Source organism: Dysidea avara, chromosome 9, assembly GCF_963678975.1.
Source record: "Dysidea avara chromosome 9, odDysAvar1.4, whole genome shotgun sequence".
NCBI lineage: Eukaryota > Metazoa > Porifera > Demospongiae > Dictyoceratida > Dysideidae > Dysidea > Dysidea avara.
Genome location: NC_089280.1, coordinates 15,310,730 through 15,331,198, shown reverse-complemented (window position 1 = coordinate 15,331,198; position 20,469 = coordinate 15,310,730). Strand labels below are relative to the sequence as shown.

General features: G+C 36.7%; 3 protein-coding genes across 4 annotated transcripts in view; 1 reads left to right on the top strand and 2 right to left on the bottom strand.

Moving 5' to 3' along the window:
• Positions 1-2,185: 2,185 nt before the first annotated feature.
• On the bottom strand, positions 2,186-9,416 carry LOC136267155 (uncharacterized). The gene is made up of 8 exons (XM_066062244.1): positions 9,202-9,416; positions 9,069-9,109; positions 7,871-7,939; positions 6,992-7,126; positions 5,528-5,570; positions 3,431-3,503; positions 3,243-3,372; positions 2,186-3,188 (listed from the first exon to the last, which is right to left on the bottom strand). Exons 1-8 carry the CDS (start codon positions 9,312-9,314, stop codon positions 2,539-2,541), a joined length of 1,254 nt encoding a protein of 417 aa, XP_065918316.1. The 5' UTR covers positions 9,315-9,416; the 3' UTR covers positions 2,186-2,538.
• On the top strand, positions 9,265-13,149 carry LOC136267156 (uncharacterized). 2 transcript variants are annotated; one of them, XM_066062245.1, is made up of 2 exons: positions 9,265-9,395; positions 11,904-13,149. In XM_066062245.1, exon 2 carries the CDS (start codon positions 11,949-11,951, stop codon positions 12,972-12,974), a length of 1,026 nt encoding a protein of 341 aa, XP_065918317.1. In that variant the 5' UTR covers positions 9,265-9,395; positions 11,904-11,948; the 3' UTR covers positions 12,975-13,149. The 2 variants fall into 2 exon arrangements, with proteins under 2 accessions (XP_065918317.1, XP_065918319.1); XM_066062247.1 differs by having other exon boundaries at positions 9,300-9,395; positions 11,940-13,149.
• A 5,844-nt stretch (positions 13,150-18,993) lies between these two features.
• Positions 18,994-20,469, bottom strand: part of LOC136266269 (glycine N-acyltransferase-like protein 3) — a 31,823-nt gene continuing 30,347 nt past the window's right edge. The window contains exon 5 of the mRNA XM_066061277.1: positions 18,994-19,479. Within this exon, the coding sequence (XP_065917349.1) occupies positions 19,071-19,479 (409 nt within the window). The 3' untranslated portion in view covers positions 18,994-19,070. The remainder of the gene's footprint in view (positions 19,480-20,469) is intronic.

The window sequence follows — 20,469 nt, the reverse complement described above, 5'->3', positions numbered from 1 at the left end:
GTTTCTCATGACTCTCATGAGCATGATATTTTTCAAAAACATAATATAAAAAGCCCGCCCCATGCCAATCCTAATTGCATTATTATACTACACAATAATTATATTATATAGTTCCCATATCTTCCAGTAAAATATCACGGAAATCCAACAGTTACTTTCTATTAGAGACGTTTATTCTTGTTTTTACAATTGAGGAAAAAGTTTGCTCCTGTTGCAAGAGCAAATTAAACTTCTCTCTTCATGTTGTAATCAGTTTATGTGTTATGGTATTATTGTCAGGAATCCTGACAAGCTTTCTCAGCATTGCTTCTCTATGTCTTATAGAACAGCTAGTGTGTAGTTAATGTTGTTTTGTTTGCAACCATCAAAATTGGCACTTCATTGTTATGTCATTTCATACAGTTGTTGGGGACACCTTGAGAATACTTTATATAATAGCAAGAGTTCCCAAGAAGTTGGCATGCCACACCATGGGTATATTGACAGGAACAAAGAAAACACAATTTTCACACATTTGTATAGCTACGTGATCCTATATGGAACGAATTAGTTGTCTGCTTGGTATAGCAGTCTATGCACATCCCAAATTTGAAGGAAAAATTGACTTAGTCAATCCTGATATAGCTAGCTAGCTACAAACAACCAAAGTCTCATCTTTTTTTCTGTTTTTTTTTATTACGACTTTACAGTATATACAGGTATAAGATAATTACAATCAATAGTATTGCTCTTCTTTTTTGTATACACTTTGCAAAAATCACAAAAATGTTTAATTTGATTTGGCACACTTAAAGGGATCTATAAATACAAATCCCATGACTGATAATTTTACTGTTCTTTGATTTTGGTTTTTCTTTGACAAAATACTACATTAAGTATTCTTTGTGGTTTTCCTTTTTCCAGTCAAGTGTGCATGTTGGACTGCTAGTCAGCACCTTGTAACTGTATACCTGTAGTGTATGTAATGTGTGCCTTGTAACAGTCTAATGCAGGGGTGGTGGAGCAGGTCAAAGAGTGAGGGGGCCAGGCCAGCTGTGAGTTGAAGACCAAAAAAAAAAAAAAAAAGGTCACAGCCCACTGAAAATAACTGTTCTTCACCAATTATATCTCCTTATTTATAACTACACATACGTAGCTAAGGAATTTGCTACACTGCTTCTCTGAATACTGTGACTACTCTATTAGAGTATCCAGATCCTGACTGTTCTATTAGAGTATCTCGATCTTTTCTTGCAAACAGCTATAGTGTCCCAAAAAGTGGGGGGGCCATGGCCCCCCTGTCTCTACCGCCTATGGTCTAATGTACTTGGTACATCCATTGCACAACATACAACATAGTGTTCACAATAATGACTATGTTAATAGACAACCATATATGAACCACTACGTATTCCATGCAGAAATATCAAAAATACATGCCCTATACCATGAATTGGGGAAAAAATCAAAGACTCATTCTGTCACTGAGTAACACTATTGTGACCAGTTTACCCATTTGTGGACTAAAGTGGATAAGGTAAGCTTTTGTGTGAAGTGAATATAATTATTGTTTTCTGTAAGTTTACAGCTGAACTTGAGCCATCTTAAGCTTAGCATCAAGCAATATGGCACAGGGAAAGGTATAGATAATATTTATAAGATACACACAAAATTTTATGGGTTCAGGTCACTCTTCCGGTTTGCCTAAATCATGCTAGAATGAACTACTCTTCATGGTGGAGTTCACTACCAAGGATACATCACCCAGCAAGGAAGAGCACAGTCATTATGTAGCAATGTTTAGCTCTGTCCTCTAATTAGTTCACCCCATTTACAACTGATATGGTCATTGGACTTATGATATATGGACATTCGATATAGTTTCTAATTTAGTCTTGATTTTGTGCCATAGATAATTTATCCCTCAATAATTATGTTTCTTTTTAGCCTGCATTATAGGAGTACAAGTAGGTATCTGAGTTTATGGTAACACATGCAGTCATGCAAAATGATCCCAAAATGGCAAAGGAGATATTCAAGTAGTTATTGTGTGGGAATTGTCTGGAATTAGGAAACTCCAAGTCCCAAAAAATCTATGATATTAAGGTCGATGCATGCATGCTCCTATCGCATGTACAAGTGGAAATTTTGTAAATAGTGTGTCAGGAATTTCAACCAATGAAATACTTTTAGCGGGTCAAGTAATGCTACAAATGAGCCACATTTCAGGATTTGGTGTAATTGCATCCATGAGTACATACTCTAACCTCATACAGATCAGATACGTGTTGCTTTAACAATATGTGCTGCTTTGACAAAAAAATTAAGTATACAACTATACTGTTACTGTTGTTGTCTTATGTTGTTGCTGTTTCTAGTGCTACTGCACATGTCACGTTTAATATTGTTGTGTTGCTGCTGCTGTTATTTCATAATTGCTGTCATGGTTGTCTAGTATTACTGCTGTTGTTGTTGCTGCTGCATGCTGGTATTACTGCTGTTGTTGTTGCTGCTGCATGCTGGTATTACTGCTGTTGTTGTTGCTGCTGCATGCTGGTATTACTGCTGTTGTCGTTGCTGCTGCATGCTGGTATTACTGTTGTTGATGCTGCAGCTTGTTGGTATACTACTGTTGTTGCTTCTGCTTTTCTGCATGGACTCAACTCTCACAATCCATTTCTTTGTCCATGATGCTTCTTGCTTTTGAAGTTTTTCATTACATTCTCTCTTTGCTTTGTTGATTTTGTACAGTTTCTTCTCTTTTTCAAATTGTAGACGCTGTTCAATATCAAGCCTTTTCTTTTTCTGTATATTCTTAACCTCCTTCTCATACTTTTTCTCTCTGATCGCAATTTTATTGTTGAGCTTCTTTAGAATGGTATCTACTTTACGTTTCTGCTTATCAGACAGTCCATACTTCCTCTTCAAGTCTATCACCTGCACCTCTCTCTTTGCTATTAATTCTCTTTTGTGCTCTTCTAATTTAGCATCCATCAAGCCACGTAACCTTCTCCTTTCTTCATCCAACTTGAATTCCTCCTCCAGTATTGTTATTCTCTTTTGATGGTTTACTTTCATTTTTAGTTCTTCTTCCCAAATCTTCCTTTGCTTTGCTAACTTTTTCTCGTGTTCTTCTTCTAAATAATCTAGCATATATTTTTGCTTCTCATCCAGTACTAATAGGTGATTATTACACATTTCTTTGAGCTCTGTATACCATAAACACATGTATATACACAATTTTATTATCAAGGTTTTCTTACCATCTTTATAATGCTGCGTTTTTTGTTCCACAGCCTCAATTTGCATCATGGAATTGTACCCCTCATCACTTACACCAAATGGCTGGCCAAAGCACAGCTCACTGTTTGAATTATGAACAGTGATATCTCCCTGTGTATGATGACACAAATATAATGTGTGTATAATAAGCACATTCACAATACTGTACCTTCTTTATGTAATCCATAGGAGCACCTTTGTTATAGGATGAATAGCTAACTTGTGGCCATACACTGCTGGTCCTGTAATATTTAATTTAAAAATTAAGTAGGGATCCAAGCAACAAAAAGTAGTGCCATACACTGCTGGTCCTGTAATATTTAATTTAAAAATTAAGTAGGGATCCAAGCAACAAAAAGTAGTGAAACAAGAGATGAATGATGGTATTACAGCATAGCTGAAAATCCTTTGTAAACATTGGCATAATATAATTATTTTGAGAGATTTTCCTACCAAGCTATGCTGTAAAGCCATCATTCATCTCTTGTTTATCACTTGGATCCCTACTTTAATGATTTCTAAATATACTAGTTTGTTTAGTTTTTGTTTTTTTTGTTAGTTATAGCATACAGCTATAATACATGTGTGACTGTTCTATCAGGGTGACTGCTCTATTAGAGCATCTCGAGGCAGCCTTTCAACCAAGGAGCATGGACACTATTCCTGTGCTATCAGTATAACACAGCTAAACCAATAAGGGGGTAAGGTCATCATGTTCGAGTAAATTAATTGTTAAGAGGTATGGTCTTTGTGCTTGATCGTTATTAGTCAACCAAAGATCATTAATGGGCGTGGCCTCAATTCTATTGTGAAGTTACAGGTATCTCTACTGGGTGTTCAGTACATTTTACATAGTGCTTTAAATAATTTAGTGGCATCTAAATATTCTGCTCAAGGAAAGTGTTAATGTGGAAATTAACACTTCAATATGTATTGCATGAAGAAGACAACAATCGATAAAAGGTGCAGAGGACACAATACTCCTCAAAAGACACATGCCACCAGTGATTTCATTATTGTGGCATACAATGGTGGCTGTGCACTGCATTGTTCCTCCAGCAGCCTTGTGACTGCAGGCAGGCAGGCAGGCAGGCAGGCAGGCAGGCAGGCAGGCAGGCAGGCAGGCAGGCAGGCAGGCAGGCAGGCAGGCAGGCAGGCAGGCAGGCAGGCAGGCAGGCAGGCAGGCAGGCAGGCAGGCAGGCAGGCAGGCAGGCAGGCAGGCAGGCAGGCAGGCAGGCAGGCAGGCAGGCAGGCAGGCAGGCAGGCAGGCAGGCAGGCAGGCAGGCAGGCAGGCAGGCAGGCAGGCAGGCAGGCAGGCAGGCAGGCAGGCAGGCAGGCAGGCAGGCAGGCAGGCAGGCAGGCAGGCAGGCAGGCAGGCAGGCAGGCAGGCAGGCAAATATTCAACTTTCGGCAATTTATTTATTCCATATCTGGCTGCCTGTAAATGTTTTCTTGGTTGCATTTGATGTTAGATGGACTGTATTCCATAAAGGTGATTTTCATCGTGTAAGATGTCTCTAGGTTGATTTTTAAAGGCAGTGGCACATAATACTACCATACTGTTTGATATTCATTGTAATAAAAAATCAAAATACAAAGTATGTTGTGCAGTAATGGGAACTCAGTGCAGAAGTGGCCATTTTTTATCCACTTTAAAAGGGAAGATGTTTAAGCAGAAGCACACCATTCTGGTAAAGTAGAATTCTAGGTAAAAGGTGAACAGAACAAAAACAGTCATGTCAATCAATATATACAGGTTGAATTCAGCACAATGCTCTTTGCGGCATTATTGGACTCTTCCACTACAACACGTAATATCGAAACACTCTAATAAAGCGGTCATGAATGTTTAGTTGTTCTGTGATTATGATGGACTATAGCTGACAAAGATAAAGTATAGACTATTAACACTAAAAGCTAGCTATTCCCTTAAAACCATTTTAAAAGAATATTAAACATGAAGAAAACATTTAAAAAGTATTCTATTTAATTGCATGACAGTGCCTATTGCAGGCTTCAGAAACTGCACCTGCAAGATTTAGATAAAGTCACATGATGAGCAGTATGCTTGTCAAGTTGGAGTAGCTCCATGAGGACACTCTTGACTGCTCTATTAGAACGTTTTGTTGTTATAGCAGAAGGATGCGTGCATAATATAACACGTTACTACTTAGTACAAATGTATGTATTTATACTATATATTATATGTACTAAGTAAATATGTATGTAAATGTACTGTATACATATACACACATGTTTACTTTACCTTTGATTACCATCCTCAGAGTATTTCTTGTTAAAGTCACAAGCTGTGTAAACAACAAATGTATTAATGGAATCATGGCTGTAATATACCTGATAGCAAACATTCCATTGGGTATAAATTTTAAAGTTATCAAGGATAACCATGAAAAAATTAATATATATGCTATACCCCCTGCATACATGAAAATTATCCTACATACACAACTTAGTATATACCGAAACCTCATGTAACAATTTGCGGGCAGATCAAAGGTGCATCTGATATTACCCAGTATTGTCTGTATGATGCCCTGTGGTCAGGGTATTATCTGTATGACTCCCTGCGGTCAGGATATTATCTGTATGACTCCCTGTGGTCAGGATATTATCTGTATGACACGCTGTGGTAAGGATATTATCTGATGATGCCCTGTGGTCAGGATATTATCTGTATGATGCCCTGTGGTCAGGATATTATCTGTATGACATGCTGAGGTAAGGATACTATCTGTATGATGCCTTGTGGTCAGGATATTATCAGGTTCCTATGCTATTTAAAGGCCCAAGAAAAATGTTGGGAAAAGCTACCTACAAATTAATTACCCAGGCCACAAGTTGAGGTAATGTCTGGTTGTTAGGCGCATATGCTTAATAAAACTTCCAAAAAACTTTTAAAATTATTAACATGTATGAAATCAAGTCCATAGCATAGTTGAGTTATGATTAGCTGGAGTCATCAGTCAGTCAGCATTACAAACAAAAGAAGGACCTCTGCAATCAATCCAGTCACAACAAAAACTTGAATGATTCCCATCAAACACAGGGAAGCCATCATGCGACAACACCTCACCCTGTCAGCAAAGATAAATGGGACACTAATTAAGGAGGACATAGGTAAGTCCCATGAAGCATGCATTGTATTTACTGCAGTATGCCATGCATCTGTTGGGCTGAAGCAACGTCGAGCACAGTAAAAAAAACCAAGTCCGTATCCTTAACCGGTTGGCAAGTTATGCTTGTCTGAAGGCATTAGCTAGTCAGTCGGTCGGTCGGTCGGTCGGTCAGGCAGGCAGGCAGGCAGGCAGGCAGGCAGTCAGTAAAAAAATTTCACTAAATATATTTCTTTTAGCAACCTTTTGTCAGGCTGTACTGATTTCAGGTAGTACCAAAGGTACTTTTGGGCCTGCCAAAGTGCCATGAAGGTATTGTGAGGCTGGTTTTAGAGTAATGATTTTGACTACAAAAGCCCAAATCTTCCAATATACAGTACTACTATACTTGATGTAACTGCTTTCAACTATGTTCAACCATACACTCAGAAAATGATATATACAACCAATCTCCCTACTTCAATTGTTGGAGACATAGTGTGTTTTATTCTTAAGTTACAAAGCAACAAAGAGAAACATACCAGAAATGCCAACCAATGATATACACAAAAGAGTATCACTAGTACAGCCATCACAGAGATGATACAGATCCTTACCATCATCATCATAGTCATCATCAGTAGTAGCACCAGTGTTAGTGACATTACCAATAGTGTTGATGACTGGTGGATACTGTACATAATTGGTCCCCATAATAATGTCATAAATTTTAAGGATCGTCATCAAAACACCTGTATACAGTAGGTGTACATATGTTCATAATTTTAATTCATGAACACACACAGCTATTACATGTATATATGTGACCCAGTCTGACAAAATCGGGCTTATCGCCTATTTAAAAGTATCGAGAAATGCCGGTTTTAAGTATTTAGTGTGTTGTAGCTCACCAATGGTTGAAGCTATGTGTACCAAATTTTCACACGTATTACACCAATTCCTTACCTTCCAGAGCATCCACTGTGCAAGTAGCCAACAACTAAGTTTCCCGCCATTTTAGATAGTTTTAAAACCGAGGTTGACTGTATCAGGCGAGCTGCAAATTGGGTGGGAGGTGGGGGCCCTGGAAGGCGGGAAAGATGGTGTTCAAAAATTGAAAAGGAAGGCCAAGGGATGAATTAGGCCAAGTTTTGGGCCAGTGAGATCTCAAAACTGGCTAAAATGAAAGGAAATTCACAGCAGAGGTACTTATTCAACACCATAGAGTTGTACAGCCACATACAGTCATTCCAAGGCTGACCAGAGCTCCATTAAGGCCCCACACCACACGTACGGATCGCCACTGGGCTCGGGAAAAGCAGCCAGCAAAACCAGACCACTCAAGTCTAGCTGATTTTAAATGTGGAATTAGATAGTTTATTCATGTAGCTGTGTGTCCTGGGTGAAAAATCAAATCTGCTGACATGGGCGATAAGACCGGTTTTCTCAGACTGGGTCACATATTAGTAACAACTGTTATATTACAAAAAGCTTACCAAAAATAACAATGCTACAAGTGAGCCAAATAACAACACTCACTGGTCTATTATCCAGTGATAGTTGACCTGTAATGGAACAATCAAGGTCAATATGTTATTTAGTGGAAAATATATCATAGTAGCTACATTACATCATAATAGCTAACATCATCATAGTAGCTACTTAACTTATTTCTCAACATAATGCAACGTTTGTAAGATTTTGTTGTTTACTATAACAGTTTAAAATTTACATCAAAACACATGAAACTTTGTTGTGTGCACATTGTGGCTTTTTGTAATCTTGCTGTTTTTAATATGAATGTGTAGACTTCTAGATTTTTTAATTGTTGCGAGTACTGAAGATATTTGTTGCAGTAACAAAACTGTATACCAGTAAAAAAAATGCAACACAGTCATCACACAGCCGATGGGGAGCTGTCAAACCCGTGCATGTGCATTCACAAACAGTATGATTACTGCATATGTGCTAGCATGAGTGTGTGCATATGTGTGGGTGGGTATATGCGCCTATCATCTATCCAATGCTTATAAGTTTCCTGAGACCAGATTCAACAACCTTAAACCACAAAGTCAACTAGAAGTGCTTCATCCCACACATAAAATTAGTTCTGCCTACCTGTATTATCCATGCATATAGCTAGGGCCATTTATTGTTAATTTTATGTTTTAGATCACGAAAGTTAATCTAAACCAATGTGGGTGGGTGGCTCATTGTTCATTACAATTGTACAAGAACTTGACTGTTTTATTAGGGTTAGCTGAATGCTCTATTAGAGTATTTCGATTTGACTACTCTGCTATCTTAAGAAGTCAAAGGATTTTAAAACCCAGGTCTTCAGCCCTTCTAGACTACCTCCTCTATGTCTAGCTATGTAAGCAAGTTAGTTTATTACTTCCTACTATTTATATTAAACACTGAGATGATGAAATAATGGTGAAAACTTCCATGACATACTAATGGCCAAATTTAGGTGGTGAGAGATAGCAATGCGGGGATCTGAAACATAAAACAAAATTAACAATAAGAGTAAAATTTTACTTCGAGTTTAGGATCCAACTATTTATAATTGGTGGCCTAGGGAGCAATTTTTTTTTATTTAATAGTGTGAATAAAGACACTAACCATAGATAATATAGTACAAGTAGTACTACATTAAGTACTAATATAGTACTATATTATCTATGCACTAACCTGGATCACTCTCTTCCATCCTTCTGTAACAATTTAATGACCTATATAATAAGTGAAAGAATTCATGCAGTAACACTGAACGCTATCTATGGCCGGCTCAGCGGCTATTAGTTTCTGCATGGTCATGACGTACCTCTCTGAATAAATTGTTCTAAACACACATCCACAAACGTACTGAAACAATCTTCGCACAGAACTCGCGGATTTGCGTCTTAGAAACGCTTGGGTCATGTGATATGTTACCATGGTTATTAAGTGACGTTGAATGTGAAGCAATTACGGAGCTATATCACGTACAGGACATGACAAAGAAAGGCGAGAAGAAAGGTGATTACAGTAGTGCCATCTTGTATGCATACTAAAGAAGAGTCCTTCGGCATGATCTAGTCTCGTCCTTGGGAGTGGCACTTATCGATTAAAGTTTATAAGCGCCCCATTATCGATAACTGACCAGATAACTGACTTGTGGGCATCATGCCTAACTACATTACAGGAGTCCCCAAAGGTTCAGTATTGGGACCTTATTATTTTTTGCTATGTGAATGACATGCCTGATAACATCAAGTCCACTTTAAAGTTGTGCACAGATGATGCTCTTCTTTACAACAAAGAGGTAATCAGAGATCGGGTCAGAGATTCATTCCCCAGAGGACAGTAAAACCCTACAAGAGGATATTAACATGCTACGGGAATGGGCTGAAGGCTGGATGATGAAATTAAATCCCATAGAATGTGAATATCTAAAGAGTAACCAACAATATTTCATTAACAATAGTAAGATTCAGCAAGTTCACAAGCCAAGTACTTAGGAGTTCAAATCGACGAAACACTTTCTTGGAACTTCCATGTTAATTTTGTATGCAACAAAGTAAATAATGTCTGAGCATTTCTGCAGCATAATTTAAGACAGCAATGTCCAATAAACACTGAGAAAGATACTAGCTATCTTTAGGTGATTCTAGCTATCTTTTTTTATCTATAGAGTATGCCTGTGTAGTTTGGTCATTCTATACTCTGACTACAAAACTTAAAAGTTAGAAGGGAAAACCTGACACTGATAATGATTTATAAAATTGCAAATAATCTTGTTGAAAATTAAACAGGGAACTCACACATCGGAATAATTTACCTACCTGAAGACATTCAAATAGATCCAAGCAACCATTTAAAAGAGTTAACTCATTTAAATATTCATTTTAGCTACCCAGATACAATTAAATTGTGGAACAAATTACCAGATACTATAATTAATTTTACTACTTTAAAGATCTAATTAACAGTTGCTATTTGCACACATATCACACCCTTATATGTACATTTACACACTCACTTGTCGAGTTCTGTGCATTACATATAATTTGAGTACTATGGCAAAATCTAGCTTTTGATATACACCTTTATTTTTAATCAGTTAAACCATGTCACATCTGAATTACCGGGTCAGTAGTGCTGATGGGCACTTTCAACCTCAGACCTTGGTACAAAAATGATTGCTATAGAAGTACTATAAACTATACTCTACCTCAAGCCCTTTATTGTTAACTCTCATAGTTCGTTAGTAGAGCATTTTTCCTCTGTTACCATATAGCCTAAATATTTCGAGGGGTAAACTTTTTGAGGTTGAACAATGTTACCTAATTTAATTTTTTTTGCGGACTTACAAACAATCCTAACATGTATTAGACTATATTATGGAGGTATAAATATTTCAAGGACAAAATCTTCACTGTTAAATGAAACCTCAAGATTATCTCCCTCAAAATATTTAGGCTATATTGTTCCCTGGGATGGGGAGGACACTCTTGAAATTTGATGTTTAACAGAAATATCAAGTTTTGAGAGCACAAGCAGCTCATCAGGAATGTTATATATATATATAGTCTATGTTGAATAGAGCTTGCATGATAGATGTGAGCTGTAACAAAGAAAGATGACCATTTGTTGTTACACCACAATTTCAGCATCGCACAGCACTATCAGGTAATTTCAAGGGGGCACCTCTTCTTAAATCATTTAGTACATCATAACAAGAATCAATAATCGTGAGAAAGGCTCCCTAACTATTAATCATAACATGCCGCCACTTTACAAAGTTTGGTGCTTTGGACCACCACAAATTGGCATAAAAATAATATATATCTTGTAGCTATTTATATCATTCACCAAAATGCACTGTACTTTTCAGTGCCTGATTTTTGGTTAGCCATTATAATCTAATCATTAAAATTTCCACAAGACCTGCACAGAGTTTTATCATGTAAGAAGGATTAATAGGCTAGGAAAAATTAATTGTGATTTTTTTTTTGCATGAAGGAGAATAAATTTTGCTGGAAATTATAGCAGTAACTGGAGATAATCATGCATGCATGTTAAGGAATGGCATGTTTCAGTTGTAAGCTGAATTTTGCACTGTTATGCATGTGGTTGTGAGGCTCATATACAATGATCAATTACATTTCATAAGTACACTTGATTTACACAGTTATTCTCAAAAAACAGGTCTGCTTTTAAATGTTTCCAATATCTCACATTAACTCTAAACTGTTTAGGACTGGAGCTGCTGAGTTTTTTAAGATGGTGTAGCCAAAATGTCTGTGCTGGCAGCATCATGTTTATGATTCTGTTCATCAAACATATTAGTGGTCAGCCAGCAGGTTAGTTGATAACTGGATCATATTTCAGGGAAAAATGTGACACATTACATTTTTGCATATTTTAAAACTAAACTCATTTCTATGTAACCACAACAATGATAATTGTATGGCTTGGATTAAGGGGCTTGTACTTAGTGTGTATAAAAGTTTCAATTGAATACATAACTCTTATTCTTACTAGTGAAGAATAATTGTTATTGCTATTGTACACTGTCAGTAAAGGAAGATGATGCTACTACTGCTGACAATTATAACAGTCACTTTCACTAAAGATGTAGTGATGGCTACTGATGATCAGTGTAGTGAGTACCAATTCAAGTCACCTTTCTTCCCTGGTAAGTCCTGTGAGGATATCTTCAATAAGAATCCAGACAGTCATGAGTGGTCTGGATACTATTGGATCACTGATGGTCCTAGAAGGGTCTATTGTGGAATGACTTATACTGGTTCATCCTGTGAAAACATTTACAACAACAATCCTGAAACTGGTGACAAGTCCGGTTATTATCGCATTAATGTAAACATGTGGACATTTTGTAATATGACAGCAATTGCTTCTAGTACTGCTGGTGAGCTTATTCCAACATGTGCTGGGAGGGGAGGAGGATGGAAAAGAATTGTCAAACTCAACATCAGTGCTGGTGATGATTGTCCCAGTGGATGGCGTAAAGACACTTTCTCTAGTGTAAGTTTTTGTCGTGTAGTTGAGGACACTAATCATGGCATTTGTTCTTCCACCAACTTCTCCACTAATGGGACAAGTTACCAGAAAGTTTGTGGTAGAGCAAGAGGATACCAGAAAGGATGGTCTGGGGCATTTTACCGATATCACTGGTCAGGTCAAACACTGGGTATAGATGATATTTATACTGAAGGATTGCTAATCAGTTATGGTAGCCCACGTCAACACATATGGACTTATTCTATTGGATTATATGACAATCGTACAGATGATCATAACTGTCCATGTGCCAGTGGTGGACTATCTTCTCCTTCATATGTGGGTAATGATTATTACTGTGAATCAGGAACTGCTGATAGAGTTGACCATGCCGTGTATTATTTCAATGACCCTTTGTGGGATGGAAGAGGCTGCATTGCTAGTACCTGCTGTAATAATTCCACTCAACCATGGTTCTATCAGGAGTTACATGAAGCTACTTCAAGTAATATAGAGGCTCGGCTGTGTGCAACTGATGGGTTCTTTGCTAGAGCTGCTTTGATTGATCAACTGGAGTTATATATTCAGTAACACTGTCTCCACATTTATATAGTATAATAATATTATACTGCATCATTTTGCTCAAATTACATTCATGTTTGCTGTTTTGAATTAATTTTAGTTAACAGTTTGTGTATTAACTTTCTGTAGCTCAGAGATCTGACATGTCATAGGTGACTTGTCAATATAATTGTAACAGAACTATAAAGGTTCAGCACATAATATTCATTTAACTATGACTATGACAAATAAGACGTGTATCTGTAAGATGTGCATACATATAATAATTATGGCTGATATCATAATACATACTTTAGGTTCAAAGTACAGTACACAGAATGTCAGGTGCAACTTTACACAGCCTGGAATGTTAGTTAATAAATGTGGCCAGGCCATTCCGCTATACTCTGATAGACACTTTAAGTGTGTTTACAATAGCGTTTATACACAGCAGTATTTGGCTAATGACAGAGTAACAGGCTTCAGCCTATAAATAAACACCATGCAAAAAAAATCATTACCTGACACACATGTACAACCAGGTGATGGCCATTTTGTGGTCACAACAGAATACTATATAATAATGTTTGTATATTATACTCTGTCGCCAAATAATGTGAGTGATTTTCCATGTGCTTCATGTGTAATGTCACAGTGATGTAACACATTCATGTGTGGGCATAATTGATGACATGTGTGGAGATTTCATGACATAATAGTGTAACTTGCTATGTGTCATGATTGTCATGTATTTATACATGATGTCCATATCCACACATAGCATATCAACATGCTAGATATCGGCAAAGGAATGTTTGCAAGTAGTCGTGAATTAAATATTGCTGAAATGCAGCAGTCCCAAGCTGTGTTGCTTCATAGGTACTTAGACTACAAGTTGTCTGTGAACCAAGTCACCACCTGGTCTAGGAGTTTACATGTAATAGAGTTTGTGTCAAGATACTGACTCTCTGTTACACAGGCAATCAGTAGCTTCTTATGGAGGCTGTCAAGATTAATTGGGCCAATCTCTTCATGTAAAACCATTTGCTGGCGAGACGTTGATGTTGAAGTACAGGTTGAATGCAGAGAAGATCTCAGATCCTGAATCCTCTGGCGCATGCCTAGACTGCATGTTGCGGGGGATCAAGTCACCACTGGGTCTGGGATTTTTTTCTGCATTCTGGCTTCACGTTTCAGCTACATGTTTCTGACTCCCTGTATTCACAGGCTTTAAGCCTTCTCACAGGTCCCTAGTGGGATAGCATTCACAGAATGTATATTTAATATACGTAGGAGTGAGGAATGAAGCTGTATAGAGAGAATAAAGCAATACTCCACATTTACAACCCTTCTTATGGATTGATCCCTAATGAAAGTGTAAGTCTGAGAAGTTGTACATTGTATACAGTATGTACTCAAATAAGACAACCAAATAGAACATTGAAACATACTTTCATTTGTCATTCCTTAAATATATCAACACTTAGCTGTGCCCTCAACAAGAAAAGATGTATTACTGCAGGGATGTGTGCCATTCAATCACATGTAAAACTATAGTATTGACTCAATTTTACCTGATCATGTTTGGATTTTGGCATTTCAATGATCACCGTAAACAATCCTTAATAATTAGAACTACCATCAGAATGGAAATCTGCTTATGTTACTCTTGTGCTTATGTTACTCCTGTATTAACGACAAGAGATATGATCCATCTAAATACCAGCCAGTTTCTTATATTTTGTGTAAAACTTGAGCATGTCATTCCAGTTAGTCAAATAATGTAGTAAACTCATCAAACATTACCAAAATAAAACAATCACATTTACTCCTCACCATGCATGACTTTTGTCAAGTTATGAATAATACAGTAGAGCGGCTAAGCGAAAAAAAATCATTCACTTTTTGATAAAAGCACCAAACTTGGTACAACATTTGCTTAATTCATATTAGATACAGTGCCACTAAAATTACCAATCATACCATGCTCAAAGAACCTGACAAGTGAAAATGTATTGTGGAAGCCATAAGTGTTCAATAGTAAACATATTGAAATTTTGCATCTGCATAGACAAGCAAGGGATTGTATTATCTAAAAGCTGAGGTGTCCATCCAGGTCATTTAAGAAGCACAGAGGGCCATGGTTTATGAACCATAGATATGCAATTTATTATTTCTATTGGATTGTGCCTGTACTTTTAACACTGAAATAATTATTGGCTCCATTAGAGAATGTTATTTTACCACATCTTGAAATTGAACTTTAATTTGAATTGAAACACATTCATGCTATTTAAAGATTTTGAATGCACTTGTGTGGTTTCCTGGCCAGCTAGAAATGGGCTTATAACCTAGTTTAAAAGTTTCACTAAGGCAATGATTTTGATGTGGGACCATATCTCAAATAATTTAGTATACTGGCCTTACTCAACTTCCATATAAAATTTGGTGCTTTTATCACAAAGTGAATGATTTCATCAAAATATGTTACTTAGCCGCTCTACTAATAGGTTTATATTGACATTGTAGACTTTCTAATATAAGTTCTTTGTTAATCGACACCAGGTGCAGTTCTAAGGGGGTTTCACCGGTTTCTGGAAACCAGTCAGCTAATTTAAACAGTAAGTGAAATTTAAGTCTAAAATGAGGTGTATTACTAAAACTTAGTAACTTTCTAGTGATTAAAGTGCTTTAGAGTTCTCTGCAGCACAAAATTGCTTCTCCAGAGCATGTTCAAATGTGTTAAGCGTCTCAAAAATAATCATCGATTACTTCTGCAAACTCTTGATAATGCATTAAATAGACTTCGAGTAGTAAGATTTAATTGTGAAACAATTTATGAGGGTGATTTAACTGTAATCATAATGTTCCAAAATGGCCCTGCGCGTGATAGGCTAAGTTGGAAAAACCAGTCAGTAAATTTTCTAGAACCGACCCTGAGTGACACCATAATTTTTCATATGTACTTGATGTCAGGCCAATCCTACCTAAGAGTTATCACTGACCAGCAACTTTCATGGAAACCACATATGGACTATGTATATGAAGCAAAGCAATGAAACTATAATTGGATTTTTTGCATCGTAATTTAGTACACCCTTATACTCAAAAGCATTGGGGCCCCAATGTAGCTATGCCACTGATTGGTGATATTATTGGAAGATAAATGGTTGGAATTGTAAGATATATGATTGGTTATTTTGTCAAACAAGTGCTCTCTCTCTCTCTATGAAGCTGTAAAGTTGGCCACTTATTAAGTGATGACAAATACAGCTCCTATATAACATTATTCCTCCATGGCTGATTTAACACAAAGCAAGCTGCTCTGCTTATTAAGGAACCCAATTAGATGAAATATAATTTAACATAAACTGCTTGGTTTTCTTTAAAGTTCTTGTTAAATCCTAGATCTTCCCTGTGATACCAATATTAATGGTGATACCTGAGGTGATGTCAGAGAAAGTCTTGTCGTAGATTTACAGTAATCCCACACATGTGTGTAGGATTGGTTTCATGTGCTAGATGGTTTGCTGCCCCACACAAGCAAGACCAACTAATTTTTACCAAATGTGCAATAATTTGACACCAGAAATTTATTGACCAGAAATTTCTGATTTTGAAACTGGTAAAAAAATTCAGTGACAAGCAGTTATGCAGAAGGGTCAGTGAGTAATTATCATAGTATGTATATAGCTCTATGTCTTTTAATGCAAAAAAGAATCAAATATCTTTGCCTAGTTTACAGATGCAACCCAAGATCTCCAGATTGTAACTGCTTCACAAAGTAAAATTTCCATTGCCAAATGTCTTTGAACTCTACTGATTCAGTTACTACTGATTACTTGGCTATCAACTAAACTAAAATTGTGTATTCGTGCCTAATTAATGTTCTATTTTTCTTTCTCTGCTCTACTAGTAATATATAATAAATGGAAATGGTGGTTGGCATGTCCATAGCTCCTAACACTTTGTCTGGAGGCATATATTTTAATTGCAAGATCCTTTTTGTTGGAGGCAAGCGTAAGACTCAGTAAACCATGTGCACAGGCTAAAGAATGGATAGATAAAGTAATGTAAGCGTTGTATAAGTATGACTGTTCAATTAGAATGTATTACTGCTCTATAATGGACTTGAGATGTAGCGGAGAATATGTCGACAAGTTTAATATTGTGCAACACATGGGCATATAGGTGTTGTGTGCTGCTTTATTGGATCACTCTTTAGTGGATGCTGAGTTGTATTGGACCTTGAGAATTCCAAGATGACTCACCAGAGAGGTGGTGAAAGGCCACCATCATCTACTACTTCATAATGGTACATGCACTCTCTCTATCTTACTCCTCCATCCACATCACTTTATAATTATGTGATGTTCAAGGGAGACACAGGTTGGGAAATGTGGACCCCCTTTTATCAAAATACTCTCATAGACCAGTCAAATATTACAATACAACCACACAATGTACATGTAATACAGTAACTACATCAACTATAAATTTTTTTGCAAATGCTAATATCAGAGAGTTTACTGTACAACTCTCTTGGCTACAATGCACAAGGTACAGTAGCTACTGTATGGCAATCTTGAAAACTGAAATGCACATGCTCCCATTAACCAGATCAAATAAGGGGAAATACGTGTGGTAGTAAAAATACATGTGGGTACTGACATAAAATGGTTCAATGGAATGCTGCCACAAATGCAAACTTTTAAAACTGAACCATGATTGTTTTTTTAGCCACTACTATGAGGTATTTATGTGAAGCAACCCGTCGACTGAAATAACTTGTCAACCTCAGTGATTGAGTCAGAAAAAATGATCTATTTACTAACCAATTACTAGACATATAACTGTACTGTAATCATGTGTATGTGTGTAATTTTCCTTGGGGCATTATTCGCTCCCTAGGCACATTGGCATGCCATCTGCCCTGTATCAAATAAATAATGGAAAGAAGAATGTTAACACCTCAGTTCATAAACGTATATATATATATACTTTCAAACCAATAATAGACATTGCAACAAGAGTTAATACTTGATATTAGGACAAACAAATCTTGTATCCATACCAAGCATGTCATACATCCAGTTTTAGTGCTGAGAAACTTGTACGGCTTTTTTCTGTTGTGCACACCCTGGGAAATATTTTCATCATGCTTAATCCATACAGTTTTATTCTCTACATCTCAATCTCTCTTTAGTCTCCTATCAGTTATCATTATAACTTTGCATCTATATTATATTATTATTATTATACTAGTAAAGTATACCTGGAATTTCAGCATATATTTCATGAAGTTGTCAACTGGATCTCCTACCACAAACAATAATACACCTATATCAATGTTAAGCCCCACTACCTCCTTTGAGGCCCCACTGTGCTGTAGTTTTTGAAAAATCATAATAATTATACAAGTACAATCAGATACTATCGGACACTGCATTTGATTTACAAAATATGAAATCCAAATGTATTTAAAAGGCATACCTCATTCAATGTGATGCCATTTGATTTGCAAGGGGCACCAGCAACATTCCAAAGACTAATGGACAAAGTTGTTAGAGGAATGGAATTGTCATTATTAATGCAGCCAAGACTGAATGTAGGACACAAGTTAATGAACCTATGTTAATAGGTCCATTAACTTAAGGACCCTATGCTAATTCATTTATTGTTGCCAGTTTTACTGTCATGGATACAGGTTGTACAGCATACTCCCTGTACAATATACCCTCCTACCCCTGATTTGCTCCTCGGCATGTCAAACCCTGAATCTGTCCCTTAAATACACTTGCCCATGTGGGCGTGCTAATTATTATTTTCTAGAAATAATATAATATATAATATATATAGCTGAATGCTCAGTACTGATACAGAATGAATGGTTAATAATCTATATAGCTTGTAATCAAAGAATGGAACAACTTACCAATATTTGTTAAAGGGTTAGAAAACATTACTAATTACTTACTTTCTATCTAATCATTTGCTGTACATGCATGTGGGTGTTAATTGTCCCCCTGGGTGCATTGACAATTGCTGTCTTCCCAGTAATATTGTTTAATAATATTGCATACATCATTTTGTATACATAATCAAGGTTGTAAGGTTACAAATACTTCACAAATACTTTTTCCAGGTTGCACTATATGCTTCTACAAATCCTAGTCCAGCGAACATCTTTGTTGATGCAGCATTTCCTTTCACTATTTCTAGCACAGGTGTCATACCGATCTCCAACATTTCCTTCATAATGCCTAGTACAGCTGTCTTCGCATAACCTTTTCCTCTGTGTTCTGATAATGTGTAGACATGCATGAGGTGACCAAAATTTGAAAACATTGCCCATGAAACAGGATGAGTTGGATCGTCCTTAAGAAACACTCCTATGGATCCACAGTTTTCAATAATGAATTTCAAGTATTTTGTTTTAGATTCTAGGCTTCCATACGACCATGTTTCAGCCAACATTTTTACTGTACATGTATCTGGTTTAAGTGTAGCGACAAATGTTCCTTCAGGGCATGACCTACATGAAAAAACATGGATAGCTAAGTAGCAAATCCAATCAAAGTTCTTACAGTATCTTGATGATACAATAACTTTGCACACCAAACTTAATGTGCAACCAAACGGCCTAGGTGGCTGTTGATTTAGATGTACAGTAGCACCAATGGTGACTGTATTACACCATATAAGTGTGGTAGACTGATGGTCTAATTGTTCTATTAGATCAAGTGTTGACTGTTTTATTAATGTACTGGCATGCCTGATCATTAATGTGTAATAATACTGCCTACTACCACGATATATTATCAGTGCAAAATCAAACCACCCCTCTGCATCACTCCTCCTGAATTTTTTACTATGTTAAACCTGAGTATCTATTCTTGATCGCGGTCAACACATCTTCATCTTTTAAATGCACTTCAAAATGTGACCACTGTATATATGTCATTTGTACTGGCATATCGTATTTGAGCTAGGGATAATAATAGAGTTCATAATTGTAAGAAAAATATTTTACAAGCTGGTAGGGATCAAATCTAACTCCTACATAGCCCCTACACTTAGCAACAAACTAGCATGGCAAAAGATTCACATTACAAGATGATCCCTAGCTCTTGTCTAATTTTTCCTTACATATTGTAGTAAGCTTTTTGTAAATATTTATCATTAGTGAGCTTCTATAACATCACATCAAAAGACACTATGGCAACCAAATAGTTGAGGTTCTAATTGACACGTGCCCCATACTGGTAATCTAGCTGTTTTGCATAGTTTTTAACTATGCCCTGCCCATTACAGGTTCCATACAAAATGGCACTAAATATAGGGGTGCTTTCCCAGAGGAGGTACGACACACTCACGTAAGCTCATAGGATTAGTACAGAGCAATTTTTATAGCAGAGCAGCATAGCACCAAAAAAATGGGCATTTTGTGCACTTTGTGATAAAACTTTCCACACAAATTGTGCTCCTTGTGACATATGTTTTTTGATATAGAGCCATCACAGAT